Source organism: Leptonychotes weddellii, chromosome 3 (genome assembly GCF_054177405.1).
Source record: "Leptonychotes weddellii isolate Sample4059 chromosome 3, ASM5417740v2, whole genome shotgun sequence".
NCBI lineage: Eukaryota > Metazoa > Chordata > Mammalia > Carnivora > Phocidae > Leptonychotes > Leptonychotes weddellii.
This window is the reverse complement of record NC_138371.1, coordinates 30,358,668-30,373,392: the sequence shown is the minus strand read 5'-3', so window position 1 is coordinate 30,373,392 and position 14,725 is coordinate 30,358,668. Positions and strand designations below refer to the sequence as shown.

Below are 14,725 nucleotides of genomic sequence, written 5' to 3'. Positions count from 1 at the left end.
TGGAAGGAGGGCTGCATTAGAGGCCTCAGTGACACGATTCAGGGGTGTTCAAGGAAGGAGCCATTAATTCTAACCTAGGGGGCTGGGAAGGATTTTTGCAGAGAAATCCCGTTTGCACTGACCTTTGAGAAACTAATGGAAGCGGATAAACAGAGAAGAGAGAAAGACACGACCGACTGAGGGACCAGCATGAACCAAAACAAAGAGAAACAGGAAAATAGAATACGTGTGGGAAATGATGAGCAGTCCCTGTGAATGGACTGTGAAGGGCTTCCCGGGAGGAGATGCGGCTGAAAGTCAGGCCAGGGCCAGACCAGAGAAGGCCTTGTGTTCCAGGATAAAGCGGAGATGCTGCTTTTTAGGCAACAAGGAATCACAGATGTTTGAGGAGGGATGTCATATAACCCAGCGTGTGTGACAGCATGAAGGAACAGGCAAGAGAAAAGGCTGAGCATTCAGGTTACTGCAGAGCCGCCCAGTCAACAGCTGATGAGGGCCTGAACAGAAGGCCGCGCACGGACGTAGGAGACGCTGCCTGGCTGTGGAGATGTGACTCTGAATCCCAGCAGCCAGTGACAAGCCTGATAATAGCGTCTCTTTTCAAAACTGGCTACCATCCTCATCTCCAATTTTTGACTCAAATTACTTTTTCCTGTTTTCACCTTCAGTGAAGAGGGTTTCTTTGGAGGTTGTGTGTGTCTGTGTGTGTGTGTGTGTGTGTGTGTGTGTGTGTGTGATGTCTTATACTTAGGATGAAGCAACAGTTAAGGCCCCGGATCCCATCACCCCCACAGCGGCAGACTCAGGGCCACGGCCTTCTCCTGAGAGGCATTCAGTTCCAGCCACCTCCCTCATTTGAAGTCAAACTCCCAGCAACACACATAAAAAATAAATTCCAGTGTCACACACCTCTCAGCGTGTCAGTGTGCGGTGTGCTTGTTTTGTGGCGTCTGCATTCTTGGGGAAGTGGTTGAGCTTCCTAGCAGACAACTGTGGTAAATAGTAAGAGTCCTAAGGAAAACCCTGAGAGCACATTTCTTGGGAGCTGTAACGCAAAGGGTGAGGCAGTAAGCAGGGATGGAAAGTGTGTGTATAATCCTCCTGTACCCTCATACCCTGACACACATGGAGGTTTCTCTTTCATGATTGTTTTAGCCTCTTTTTCCTTTCCAACCACCGACCACTCAATTCTTTGAGGGAAAATTAACATTCATTATGCAATTTATCTCTCTCCTTTTAATCCAGAGTGTCTGTCTCCAAGGTCCCTACTCAATAATTAATGTTTGTTCTCATTTCCCATTCTCCAGAGCATCTATTCTTGAACTGTAGGGTCAACAATTAACACTAATTATGGCTTTTCCTCTCTCCAGTGTTGGTTCTTAGAATCCCCAGTTGCCCTGCTCAGCCTAAGTTGTATGTGTGCGTGCGGCTTATATGTGTGCACTCCGAGGTGGAAAAACACCAAGGAACAGGCTTTTCCGAGCCCACCGCAGTTTAGCAAATCAATAAAAACAAACACCTTTTTTTGGCAACCTCTCTAGTATGTTTATTATCAGTAATGAGACGAGGAAGCATAAATACACACATACATGTATTTGGAAATGAGTTTGGAGGAGGGGGCAGTTAGAGGATCTCAAAATCTTTTCCAGGTTGAATTTTCTATGATTCCCTCTGACTTTTTCCTCCCTATTGCTATCTCCTCAATATCTCACACACACACCCCACCCCACCCCAACACACACACCCCAAATTTCCCATTAAAAACTGTTCCTCCGGGGCGCCTGGGTGGCTCAGTCGTTAAGCGTCTGCCTTCGGCTCAGGTCATGATCCTGGAGTCCCGGGATCGAGTCCCGCATCGGGCTCCCTGCTCGGCGGGAAGCCTGCTTCTCCCTCTCCCACTCCCCCTGCTTGTGTTCCCTCTCTCGCTGTGTCTCTCTCTGTCAAATAAATAAATATTTAAAAAAAAACAAACAAACTGTTCTTCCATCTCAGATCCACTCAGTTGACCTCTTTGCTATCTATTATCAACCCCCTTAATTGTCTTTCTCTGGCCCATCATGCAAATTCTCCTCATTCACCAAAATAGCATTGTTTTAACTAGTTTTCATTTTGACTGACAAGGATAGCCAGAAGAATAATTCTCTCCCAACGTAACTTTAAGAGATTGAAAAAAAAAAAAAAAAAAACGGGGCTGTCCATAAGCCTGTTTGTCTCCTTGGCCCGAATCAGATGGGCTAGAATCCCTCCTGTCTCCCCTGGTCCAACCCTTGTATTTGTGCTACAGCTGCAAACTGGGGCTCCTCACACTCGTCTGTCATCCCCCCATTGCTGCACGCATTGGGGCCCCACAGCACATCTGCTGTTCAAATCTGGGCATCTCCTCACGGCATGTGTCAGGCATTAACTGTTTCATGTTCTTGTTCTGTCAAAAGTTCTCCTCTCAGGATTTCAGCATCACAGTCCCTACAGGATTTCACCCTTAAACATCTTAAATAAAAGTATTATTTTCCTCAGTGCTTTTAAAATCCCAGATCAATCTTCTCTCCGTGATAGCATCAACAGATTTTTTTTTTAAACCATTCAATTTATTATGAGGCTTCAGCATCAAAGCCTCCACTTGGTTTTTCCCTTGTCTTGAGGTAAGAAAAATCGCTTTTTTTCAAGACTTTTTCACACTCACAGGTAAAACCCCTATTGTTTTTCAGCCTATGAATCTGTCAATTCAAATACCAACCATGAAAAGGAGAGGTCTAGTATTCAATGTCCCCTAAAAAGTAAGCTTTTCCTCTAAAAAAAGTCACCTCTACTTCTCCTCTATATCATCTGATTTGCATGCACATTATTTCATACAGGGACCTCCAGAAACACTCAATTTCTCCCCAAATATAGCAACAAGGAGGAAAGAGGATTCACTTCTTGGACAGCCTGGGAAATGTGGTGTCCTCGTGAGGTACTCATGGGCAGCCCAGCGTGCTGTGGTCTGAGTGTAAATATTAGGGGAGAAGAGAAGCTGGACCAAGGGCTTGTGTTTCGCTAGCCCAGGAAGGAAAATCTGTGGGATGTACTGTGGCTTCTGCAGGTCATACGCTGCACAGCTCACAGTATAATGAGGTGGGCACAGCCCCTAGAGTTGTGCACAGCTCTGCCTACACAACCACGAATGAGGAAACTATCTGGAAAATCCTCGCAGACGTGTATTCTAAATGGAGGACTGAGGCCAGTCTACGTCTTCCACGCTTCCTTTCATACTTCAATCCCCCATGTAAAAAGAAGCAAAAACTAGGAGCGTAGGGTGACTTTGCAGCTCATCCCCTACCTACCGCCACTGCTGCTTCTGCTTCAGACCCGGGGAAAAGGATGATTATGTAGAGACCTTCTCTCTCTCCTAAAAATAGTCTTTGATTAACAGAGAAATGTGTGTGGTCTTCCTCACGGCTTGTTATGGGGCAGGCAGCAATGAATCCTGAATGAGGGACCCGCTATCGTGACAGGAAGCAATGCCCCAGATGGAGCGCTGGGGCCAGAGCTAGGGGGAGGGAATTGTTTTTGCCAGAGACTACAAAACCAGAAGGAGAAAAGGCACAATCATACGCTTGCCAATCTCAAAATCTGTAAGCAGAGAAGTACTTGAGAGCCTGGCATTCTGCATCACCCCTCCTGCCATTCTCCCTGGATGGACATCCTGACCGTGGTGGGAAGTTTCAGCGTCAGTTCTGTTCATTCTCACTTGCTGGTTGGAACTGGGCCAGAGCAGCTCTTAATAGGAGCCCTCTAGTGAAGGATGATGATGATGATGACGGAGATCATGGAGATCATAGCTACCATTCTTATCGATCTTTGATATGCCAAATGTTGTGCTGAGTGCTTTACATTCATTGTTTGAAGTCATCCTCATAGCAATGATATGAGGTAAACTCTATCATTATCCTCATTTTTCATCTAGGACAGTGTGGCTCAGAGAGGTTAAGTGACTCGCCCAAGGTCACACAGCTAAATGGAGAAGCTGTGATTTGAACCCCAGAGCCCTGCATTTTTACCACAATGCATGATTAGCGGTTAGGTCAATCTTAACAGGCATGTTGCCATCTGACAAAACAGAGACTTTAGGACGTTCCTGACTTTATGACCCACACAAATAAATGACTTCTGTTGCACATCTTTTTCTCCCTCCAATTCCCCTTACTTGGCATCAGACACCCTTTTGTGGGTAACACTGAAAATGATTTGTAACTTTTAGAGACATGGGGAAAGGGGCACCTGGGTGGCTCAGTTTTTAAGCGTCTGCCTTCACTCAGGTCATGATCACAGGGTCCTGGGATCAAGCCCCACTTCGGGCTCCCTGCTCGGCAGAAAGCCTGCTTCTCCCTCTCCCACTCCCCCTGCTTGTGTTCCCTCTCTCGCTGTGTCTCTCTATCAAATAAATAAATAAAATCTTTAAAAGAGAGAGAGAGAGAGACATGGGGAGAAGGGAAGGAGCTGAAAAAAAGTAGGAACAGTTTGGGAGAAGCCAAACTCTTGAGACAGATTTTCTAGGAAGATAGGCCATTTATAGAGTAGCTCTCCAGACCAGAAACATTCTTCCTAATATGGCCAGAAATGTTGTAATTTCACTTCATTCTACTATTAAAACCTTATTAACAGATTCACTTTGAATTCAGAAGTATTCTCTTAAAAGGTTGATACTTCTGAGAAGCTAATAGTCATTCACACTTTAGTAAAAAAAAAAAAATTATATGACCAGATGGCTGTCAGATGGCAACCTAGCTGAGAACAGCTGCTCTGAGGGACTAAAAATTCTGACAGGGGTAGAAGGAGAGGTGGGTAATTTGAGGGTAAAGAATGTTTTAAGAATTGAAATATGCTTGACTGGTGGTGGATTGCCCTGGAGGGCTTGGATGAACAGAAGGACATTAGCTATTTGGAGAAGAAGGAACAAGAAGAAGAAAAACACTGGAATACTTGGGTGGCTCAGTTGGTTAAGCGTCTGCCTTCAGTCAGGTCAGGATCCCACGGTCCTGGGATCAAGTCCCGTATCGGGCTCCTTGCTCAGTGGGGAGCCTGCTTCTCCCTCTGCCTGCCGCTCCCCTGATTGTGCTCTCTCTCTCTCTGACAAATAAATAAATAAAATCTTTAAAAAAAAAAAGAAGAAGAAGAAGAAAAGTACAGAAAGGGAAATGGCAGAGTACCAAAGACAAACTTGGACCAGTTCAGAATTGCCCCCATGGCAAGCTCTATATTCAGAAAAAGGAAAGAAAACTTTTATTTCTTCTTTTCTCAACTCCTAATAACTAAAGACCTTAGGCTAATGCAAATCTCTTTCTTATGTCCAAGCTTTTGAATATACCATTGCCTCTGCCCAGGATACAATTCCTCATGTCCTCCTATCCCCTGTCATTTTTTAAAACTGTGGTAAAATATATATAACATAAAATTTGTCATCTTAACCATTTTTAAGTGTACCATTCAGTACTGTTAAGTAGATTCACATTGTTGGGCAACCAATCTCCAGAACTCTTTTCTTGCAAAACTGAAATGCTGTACCTATTAAATAGCAACTCCCATTCCAATGGGACTGCCCATATAAGCATACGGCACCTCTTTCAGGTCTTAGATGTAGGAAATGTATTTGTTCCTTTGATTTGTTCAATGACCTTAACAAAAAATTCTTACATCTCTTTGTGCTTAACATTCCCATTTGTTTTTAAGAAAATGGATATAACACTACTCTGAAAATGCTTGATACTCCCTGGCATTGAGTTCAAAGAGCAATTTAAAACATCTATGCACTGGAATCACTATAGATCTTTCACAACTTTTTGTTTTCTTTTTGGTCATTTGGTTTTAATGAATATTTTCAGGGAAAAAAATGATAGGATTCTAAAGAATTATATAGATGGTGGACTTTGGGTATTTGTGTACTCGAAAGTCAGTTTCACCTATTTGCAAATGACTTCACAAATCAGGGATACATACAATATGTCATCTTACAGAGGCATGAAGTCAAATCAAAGACATTATGAGGCTGGAAAACAGAAGACCATCACTAAGCTAGTGAGTGCACCTAGCCCTCCTCTGAGCACCCACATCTCACTGTTGTGATCTATATTCATTATAACACGTGCAATTACTCTTGTGAAGTTATTTTTCAAAAAGAAGAACATTGATTCTTTTTATATAAATATTGTCTAATGGACCTAAATAGAAGGCCAACTGCTGGGACTGGTGATGAAAGTAAGAGAAAGTGATGTGGTCTAACATTTTGATGATTCTCTGCCAAAAAAAAAAAAATAGTTTTATAAACCACCCTAACCCTGTATTTATAAACTCATTAAGAGCTTGAAGAACTCCCCCTCTTTTTACTGGGGCTATGATACACACAAGGGGTATTCACAAATCTAAGGATTCTTGAAATTCTCAGACTGTGTTCCTTCCAAGTAGCCAGAATCTGCTGTTCACTTAGTGTATAATATGCACGAGGGATCAGGGCCTTGTTCAAGCAGTGAAGTAGTACTTACCACAATGCATTTTAAGGCTGGTATAGATGTTAAGATGTGTGTGTGTGTGTGTGTGTGTGTGTATGAGTGTGTGAGTGCATTATCAGTTATATTTCTCAACCTTTAACAAAGTTTAGAGTATTTTTCTTCTGTCAGGATAGTCAAAAAATTATAACTTTCATTAACTAGTAATCCATAAATACTCTTTTCTGTTTCATCACCCCTCAGACATTTGTGCCAAAAAGAGAAGCATGAGGCTTTTCTTTAGGATTTTTTTTTTCCTCCTAGCTTCTCCCTTGCTTCTTTCACACATCTTCCTGTGGCCTATGGATTTTCACTTACTGTTGTCTTAATTCTCCACAATTCCTTATTTGAAAAATAATGAAGACACAAGCATTGGAACATGTCCAATAGAAAGGATTAATGAGTCTGTTTTACAAAGCACATAGGATTGCTCATTCATTTATTCACTCAACAAACACTAATTGACCATCTACTAATGCCATATACTGTGGTAGGCACATGAATACGGCTGAGAGACAAAATCCATGCCTTAGTGTCATCCACAGTAGTGAAGTATGGTGACAGCTATGAATGAGTACAGACTAACTCAGCCCGGAGTTTGGGAAGGCTTTTGGAATGAGAGAACACTTAAGCTGACTTTCTAAGGATATATGTAGGAACTAGCCAAATGGAGAAGAGGAAAGGATGCTCCAGGGAAAGGGACCACATTAAGGTTAGAGAACATGGAGACATAGGAGAAATGTAAGTGGCTTCTAATGACTGGCCCCCAGGGCACAGGTAGGAAAGGGAGTGGGGAGAAGTGCAATTAGCTAGTGGGGTGGTCAGGAGCCAGATCGTGAAAAGCCATTGTAGCAACTAAGAAATTTATCCCAAAGACTGTGAGATCCTATTGACGCAGGAATTGATATAACCAGATTTTTTGTTTTAGAGAAATGACTCTTCCAACTATGTGAAAAATGGATTGAAGGGGGTAAGCCTAGAGGCTAAGAGACCAGATGTCTGTACTTATTTGTGAGTGACCAAGAACAGTATCTTCTGTAGAATTAAGATCACCACATGAATTGAATTGGTTGGCCACTTTGTAGCTCCACCTTCAGCCTTTCTTGTTAATTCCCTTCTTCCTCACAGTCTTCCACCACAGGTATTCTTATTAATCCTATGATATATCTTGACTGGAGGGTTTCTCATGTAGGTGATATTTTGTTGCCACACAACTTGAATTTAAATTCCATCATCTAGTTTGCCTTCCATTTTGGGTTTGGTAAACTGCCATGTACCTTTGGACCTCTCCATAAAAAATAATTTATGAACTTGTAAGAGAAGTTGGTGTTCCCAAAGCTAAAGCCAAACCCTTGAGACTGAGCTAGACTTGATCTAAGAAGACATAAGTATGTAAAAGAACTGTTATTCCAACTTGGAAGAAAAATATTGCTCTTGTATTTACTAGGCATTCCCATATTTAAATTCAGACCAACTTCTATCTTCTAGAGGAGTCTACTTGGCTCCTTTAATAGAGCTCCCTGGGGTATATCTTTAGCTTGGAGATTTTCTCAGGTCTTGAGTAATTGTTTGATATGCCCATCTCACCCTCCTCTTCATCCAAGATTTAAAGTAAAAATGTGTCACATAAACAAGGTCTTAAATCTTATCCCAAGAATTTGATAATGACAATACCAGAAGGCCATCTTGGGTCTTGGTTTCCTTCATTAAACAAGCAGATCAAGATTTATTGTAACACGTCAAACACTCCATAGGTCATAGGCATCTTGAGTCATATCATATAAAATAAAGTATTTTTAGATCTCATTCTTAAGAAAAGGTCAGCAGGGCTATGTAAAGGGACCAGAATTATCTTCCTTTTATGGTTTCGTTTATACTGAGAAGATTTTTTAAATTAATCTGGAATTTGCCTTTGCATTTTCCATTTTTTACCACAAATACAAAACCACGAAGGTACAAAGGCTGACTTTTAGGACTCCTCCCATTGGCTTCTGCTAGGGTCAGCAAATCCATATGAAACACTGTGAGAAGGCAAAAGTGCTTTCTGATATCTGTTTGGCAGTGGATATATCCCCTCTCCAATGAGGAACCACTGGAAATTATGGGGGAAGTGTCATGAGAGCATACTAGGGGTCAAAGCGTAATCATGTCTCAGAAATGGCATATGTTGGAAAAGGCCCTACACATATTTAAAGAGGCTCCTGCTAGCACCTCCAAAAGCTACTGCCCTGGTAACCACAGAATGTTTGGTCACTTTGGAGCCTGTGGGTCTGATGTTCTTTCCCAAGCCCTGACATACAACCATGAAAGAGCCAGGTGGCCCAGTCTGCCTGATAAAATGATTTTTTGGTTTGATCTCTAGTCTGATACCAGATGAGTCCCACCAGAGCATCCCATACCAAGGAAAGTAAGTATTCTGAAACAATGGGAATAAATATGACTATATTTCATTTTTATCAAAACAATGAACATTGTTTAAATAGGTTCAACATAGGTTTAAATAGAAGGAAATTTTAAGGCACCCTATTCCATGCTAGAATCAGAGCTCTTTCATGCTTTTGAGTGTTTGGTGAAGGATCCCATGATTTGAAGAAGGCAGAAGAGTTTGGGATGAGACCCCATCTTGTAAGGGTCATCTCTGAAACAGCCTGATTATCTGGTGGGAATGCTATCTCCTTGCTAAAAGCCTGCGGTTAGATTAATGCTAGCATTTGAAAATCTGCTCTGGCCTGATGGTGGGCAGCCAGAGAAGGAATGTGTTTTCTGTTTATCTCTTTAGTGGCAGAAATGTTCATCACAGAAAGACACTGAGCTCCCCGTTTCAAGCAGGCCTGGAAGCTGTGCAGTCTGTAGCCTGTGAATGTACACACCAGCTCAGAATGATGAGAAAGAGCCTGTGTTCACAGCCAGTTGCCTGCACTGGGTGATGGGTCAGTCAGTTTCTTCAGCTTGATAACAAGGGTAGATCCTGCCACATTGTTCGGAGAGGAAGTCTTACCATCGCCATTGCCTTATCTCCCAGGAATGCAGTTTGAGTTGTGTCTCCTCCTTGACAGCGTGGACCTCAGTAAATTACCAGGGTCTTGACCCAAGAGATGGAAAAGTCCTAAGCGATGTTTTTAGTCTCCTATCTAAAACTGTGTTTACATTTCTTGAACTCTGGCTGACTGATTCATTCTCCTGGTGTTGCAAGAACTTTCTTTATGCATTAGAATTTGTAAGTTTCATTTCTAAGAGACCCAAGTTTCCTTCCAAGCCACAGTGAAGTGAACCTCATCTCAACACAATTCTGCTGGGCTAGATTTGTCCAGAGGATGGATCATGGCCAAGCAGCTGTGATGTGGCAAGCTCAAATGGGGCTAACGGAGGGAGTGCGATGTGGAGGGAAAAGTGTTAGATACTAAGGAGATTTGGGTTCAGGTTCTGGTCTCACACAGTTTCAAGGAATAGCCTTAAACCAATCTTGTGAAACCACTCTCTGGGCCTCAGTTTCCCCAGCTGTTTTAAAAAAGAAATGTTTTAAATCTGTCCTAGAGCCATTTTCAAACAAGAAGAACAGGACAGCTGAGAAACAACAGAAAAGGAAAGGTCAGCCCTCAGGGAACGAGTAGAAGCTTCAGGTCAAAGAGACAAAGATGCCATGGGTTCTTAAAAGCAGCAAGCATAGAAATAACTTTTTGGTGGACCCTCAACCCACACTAGAGCCTGGCTAAAACCCTTGTCATAGAGCCATGTGCTTAGCTAAATTTGTTCCTCAAATAAACATTCCTTTATAAACATTAAATTCACTTTCTTGGGGATAAAAAGAAAAACAAAATAAATCCTATCCTTCTGCAGCACGGGGTTTGGGTCTTGGGCACAAAACCGTTCCTGAAAACCTCACTAGTTGTACAACCTCAGGTAGGTTTGTTTAGCTTTCAAGCCTCAGCTTCCACCCCTGTGGAGAGCAGTGATCCTGCAACCGTGGAGGAAAATCATGGCGATTAACACGACATCAGTGTGGGGGGGGCAGCTGCTTTGTGGCAAGCTCCATGAGGTCCCTTAGTCCCCTCTCACCAGCCCTACTTTGGCCTTTGCCTTTGTTTGCCTTATGTTTCCACTTCTCTTGTTGCCCTTCCACATTATAAGGAAAAGGGGAAATCTCTGATCTATCTGGAAGGTTGCAGAAGCATTTTCCTACTTCAGTGAAGTACGATCATACAAAATTTATAGTCAACAGTATCAGCAGATTTTTTTCCATCAATATTTCCTTTTTAATTTCAGCTTTATCTGAATTTTAGTAGCACAAAGAATTTACTTTTGTTCTTTGAAAGAGCAACCAAAACAAGAAAAATAGAAATCTGAGTATAAGTTCGCAACACTAAATATATTTAACATGCTATGTAAACGGTGCTTCTAGAGGGTGCAGGTGTTGTTTGGTGAGTAAATACAAATGCCATAGGTGTGTGTGTGTTTATAATCTTATACACATGAACTAGGTGTGTATGTATATAGTATATATAAAAATTAATGAGACCTAGATCTGACAACTTTGATCCTTTTCTCTGATTTTCACCATAGCAAACACTGAATCCAGAACCCGTCTTCTCACGAATCTTAATGAAATCTCACCTTTGACCCAAAAGCCAGAGAAGCAGGTACAGTATTGACTCTGAATGAGCATGAGACTGGGAGGTAGGACTTTTGGGTTCTTGGGCCGCCTTTGCTGTGTGACCCTGGGTGAGATTCTTCACCTCTCTGGGCCTCATTTGCCTCATCAGTAAAATCACACAGGTTCCTTGGAATGTCTTAACTCAACTTGGACTATTTTGTGTGGCTCTTATGTGCCCAAATGAGTTCAATCAGCCTTTCCCTGACTTCTGCAAAGTCAAAAAGGCAACAGGGAAACACAGGAAGGTATCATCCATCAAGGCAGTAGGCACTAAGACTTATGCTAAAGGGCCCATTTTTTCCCATCCATTTCTCATTCCTAATGGGGAGGAAAAAAAGTAGCATCAAGAAAAAAATGTAAGGGTACTGTGAAGAAAGGAGAAAAATGCTTCATTTGGATGGGCCAAAAATATGTATTAGTGTTTCAAGGATGTACATTCACAAATATGTATAAGTTTGTTCCTTCATTTGAAGCTTTGAGACTGGGACTGTCTTCAAATTCACTTTAGAGAGACAACTCAGGGGGATTGCTAGAGCTGTGCCCAGGGTCTCAGAGAACCCCAAGCAGAAGCAGCACAGCTCCAGGGCACTCTCAGGTCTCTCCCTGCGGTGCGACAGCCTGGGCAGGGAGAAGGGGGCATGATCTCTACTTCTCCCTTATCTCCCACTTCCTGCCACAGCCTGGCTCTCTCCTCTTCCCTCACATTCATTAAAAAACAATAATAAAACTAGTTTTGTTTTCATGTATGTGCCTAGCTGGGTTCTAAGGAAGGATCTGAACTCTCACTGTTAGAACCCCAGGCCTGGGGCAGGCCTCCGCTGAGGTAAAACACAGCTGAGCTGACCCTTCCTGCTACTGAGGAACCACTGAACCAATGTTTGCATTTTTTTCTTTTCTTTTCTTTTCTTTTTTTTTTACATGCCTGCTTTGGAGACAGCCTTTGTAAGGACCTAGAAGGTTTTCTTTTTTTAAGGGAGTCTGTGACTAAGGAAAATAGAACTATGCTACATTTTGCTAATTCCAAAGGCCTTGTGGATGCCTCACATACCCTAAACAGGCTCCAAATTCACACAGCTCTCGCGGCTGCATTTCAGGAGACCTAATATCACCTGCAATAAAACGGTGGCTCAGTCACGTCAAATTAAGCCCTAGACTGAATTATTAACCTTGCAGTCAGGAAGAGGAACACCAGACCGAGGGTCTTAAACTCTAATCCTGGGTTTCCCCTGTGAAGCCCTGGCCATCCAGCTAACTCTGAGAACTTCGTGGGCCTCCTTTGTGAGAGGTGGGCCGTCGCTCCCCACAGAACCGGTGGATTTGTTAAGTCACAGGAGTCTTACTCCCTTTGGAAGTAGTCCCCAAAAGGAAAGCCGTTGGAGGAAATGTCTAGGGAGTGCCACCAGCCCCTCAAACCAGAGAGCATGGGGGTGGGGCTGAGGAAGGGGAGGCGGCTCCCATGCCTCCCCCACCCCTCACTTCTTGAGGCCAATGGCCCTTCACTGGAGTAATCACTGGCTTCAATTTTCACCACTTCCTCCACCTAGTCCATGTAAATGATTAATTTCATGTTTACTATAAAGCATCTGGAAAGGATTTAGAAACAAATTTCTGCCCAGCAGATTTCAGTTCCGTCCCTTGATGGGCTGCGGGCAAATCCAGTGGATTCCTTGCAGGGTTGCCTTCCCACTCTGCAGCAGGCTAGGAGAGCACGCAGAATTGATCTTTATCAGCATCAGCAGTTTCTACTTTTCTTTCCTTTCCATTAATTCCTCACTCACCCACCCCCTGCCTCCCCCTCCCTGGGGTCTGACCATATTAGGAGTTCGGTCGCATAAAACACTTTCACTTTTTTATCATGGCGCTGGCCGCGAGGAAAGGGGGAAAAAAAAAAAAAACACCAAAGGTGGACTATTTGGGCGTCACCATGCTTTCACGAGAAGTCACAGACCTGGACTGGGGAAACAATTTCTGACGGGGGGTGGTGACAGAGCAAGCCCGACGTGACCGGGTTCGTGGCTTCGGCCCCCGGGTGCGGGAGGCTGTCTCCGGACGCCCCCTAGCGGCTGGATTTGAAAGCTCGGCGGCGCGTGGCCTCGCGGCCGGCCGGCGGCGCGGAAGAGAGCGGGAAGGACTCGGGCTCCAGCCTCCCGCACGCGGGCTGGCCAACCCGGCGACCGGCTCCCGAGGCGCCCCCTCCACACCTGGCCGGGCGTCAGGGCCTCGAGGCAAATCCGCAAATAGAAGTGGGAGAAGCCACGACCTCGACAACTTCGACAACTTCCGGGGACTTGGAGGAGGGGAGTAAGTCGTCAAAAGAGGGGAAGAAACTACAAGGGCAAAATGTGCAGATGAAAAGAGCAGTGAAAAAAAAGGAGACAAGCAGACATGTTTCAACTCCAAGCTCCCATTTCCTCTTTCAAATGAACTGCCTCCCCACTGTGAACAGAATCAAGTATTTATGAAGGCATTTTTTCCATATTAATAGCTGCATCTGGAGCATTGCCAGTTCTGAAGTCCTAAAGGTATGATGCCCTTTTTTTAATGCAGGTCCTTCAAACTCCTCACAGAATTTGGTGTTCTCCTTCACATATATTTTCCTTTCTGCCTTGTGGCTCCTCCTCGGGCCTTTCATTTGATTAAGAGAAATTAGTTCCCGCATACCGTGGGGACCGAGTACTGCTCTTACCTCGGCGGCTGACATCAATTGCTAGAGAAGTTTCTCGTCCCCAGGGCCTCTCCGTGTTGAGGCTGCAGGCTGGGTGAGGTGACCAGCACCTAAAAAAGTATTAAAATTGTAAATGGAAATTCCAGCGGGAAACGTTACGTTAACAGATCTATGCTGTAGGTGCAGAAAAAAGCAAAACTTAAAAAAAAAAAGTAAAAAAAAAATTGTGTTAACTATGACAGCATTGCTATTTATGCTCGATAAAGATTACATTCCATTTTAAAAGAAAAACAGTAAGAACCAGTTAGAAAAATAAGCAAAAGACATAAACAATTTATATCAAAAATAATAGCAATAGAAAACAAGGATGGAAAAAGATTTCTCCTGAGTGGCAATTTGAATGCGGATTGAGGCAAACTGGAGGTATCATTTTATATTTGAGATGTATGCCTCCTCTCACTTTTATTTAAATGGTAACACCCAGTACTGCCTATATTTTGGTGAAACAGGTACACTTACTTACACACTTCTGGTGGGTTGTAATTTGGTTTAATCCAGTTGTAAAGCAAAATGGCAAAATAGCTTGTGAAGCATGAAAAAATACTCCTACTCATTTGTTCAGTATTTCTGACTCCTGGGAATTTATCTTAAGGAAATAATTCAGCTGAAAAAAGTTAGTGAAGATGTCCACTGCAGCATTATCTATAATAAGGAAAAATTGGAAACAGCCTAATAGTCCAACATCAGAGAAATGATTACCTTAATGATGCTATATCCCTCTCGGTGAGAGGTTTAATTCATGCATTAAAAAATGATGCTTGTTCATACTAGAAACTGTGATTTAATGCTCATAGTTTCTCAGCCTCCACACCATCAACATTTTGTGCCAGA

General features: G+C 43.1%; 1 protein-coding gene across 1 annotated transcript in view; it reads left to right on the top strand.

Annotated features, from left to right (window-relative positions):
* Nucleotides 1-14,725, top strand: part of KIAA2012 (KIAA2012 ortholog) — a 96,618-nt gene that overhangs the window by 44,052 nt on the left and 37,841 nt on the right. The window contains exons 12-13 of the mRNA XM_081813881.1: nucleotides 2,706-2,774; nucleotides 11,079-11,155. Of these exons, the coding sequence (XP_081670007.1) occupies nucleotides 2,706-2,774; nucleotides 11,079-11,155 (146 nt within the window). The remainder of the gene's footprint in view (nucleotides 1-2,705; nucleotides 2,775-11,078; nucleotides 11,156-14,725) is intronic.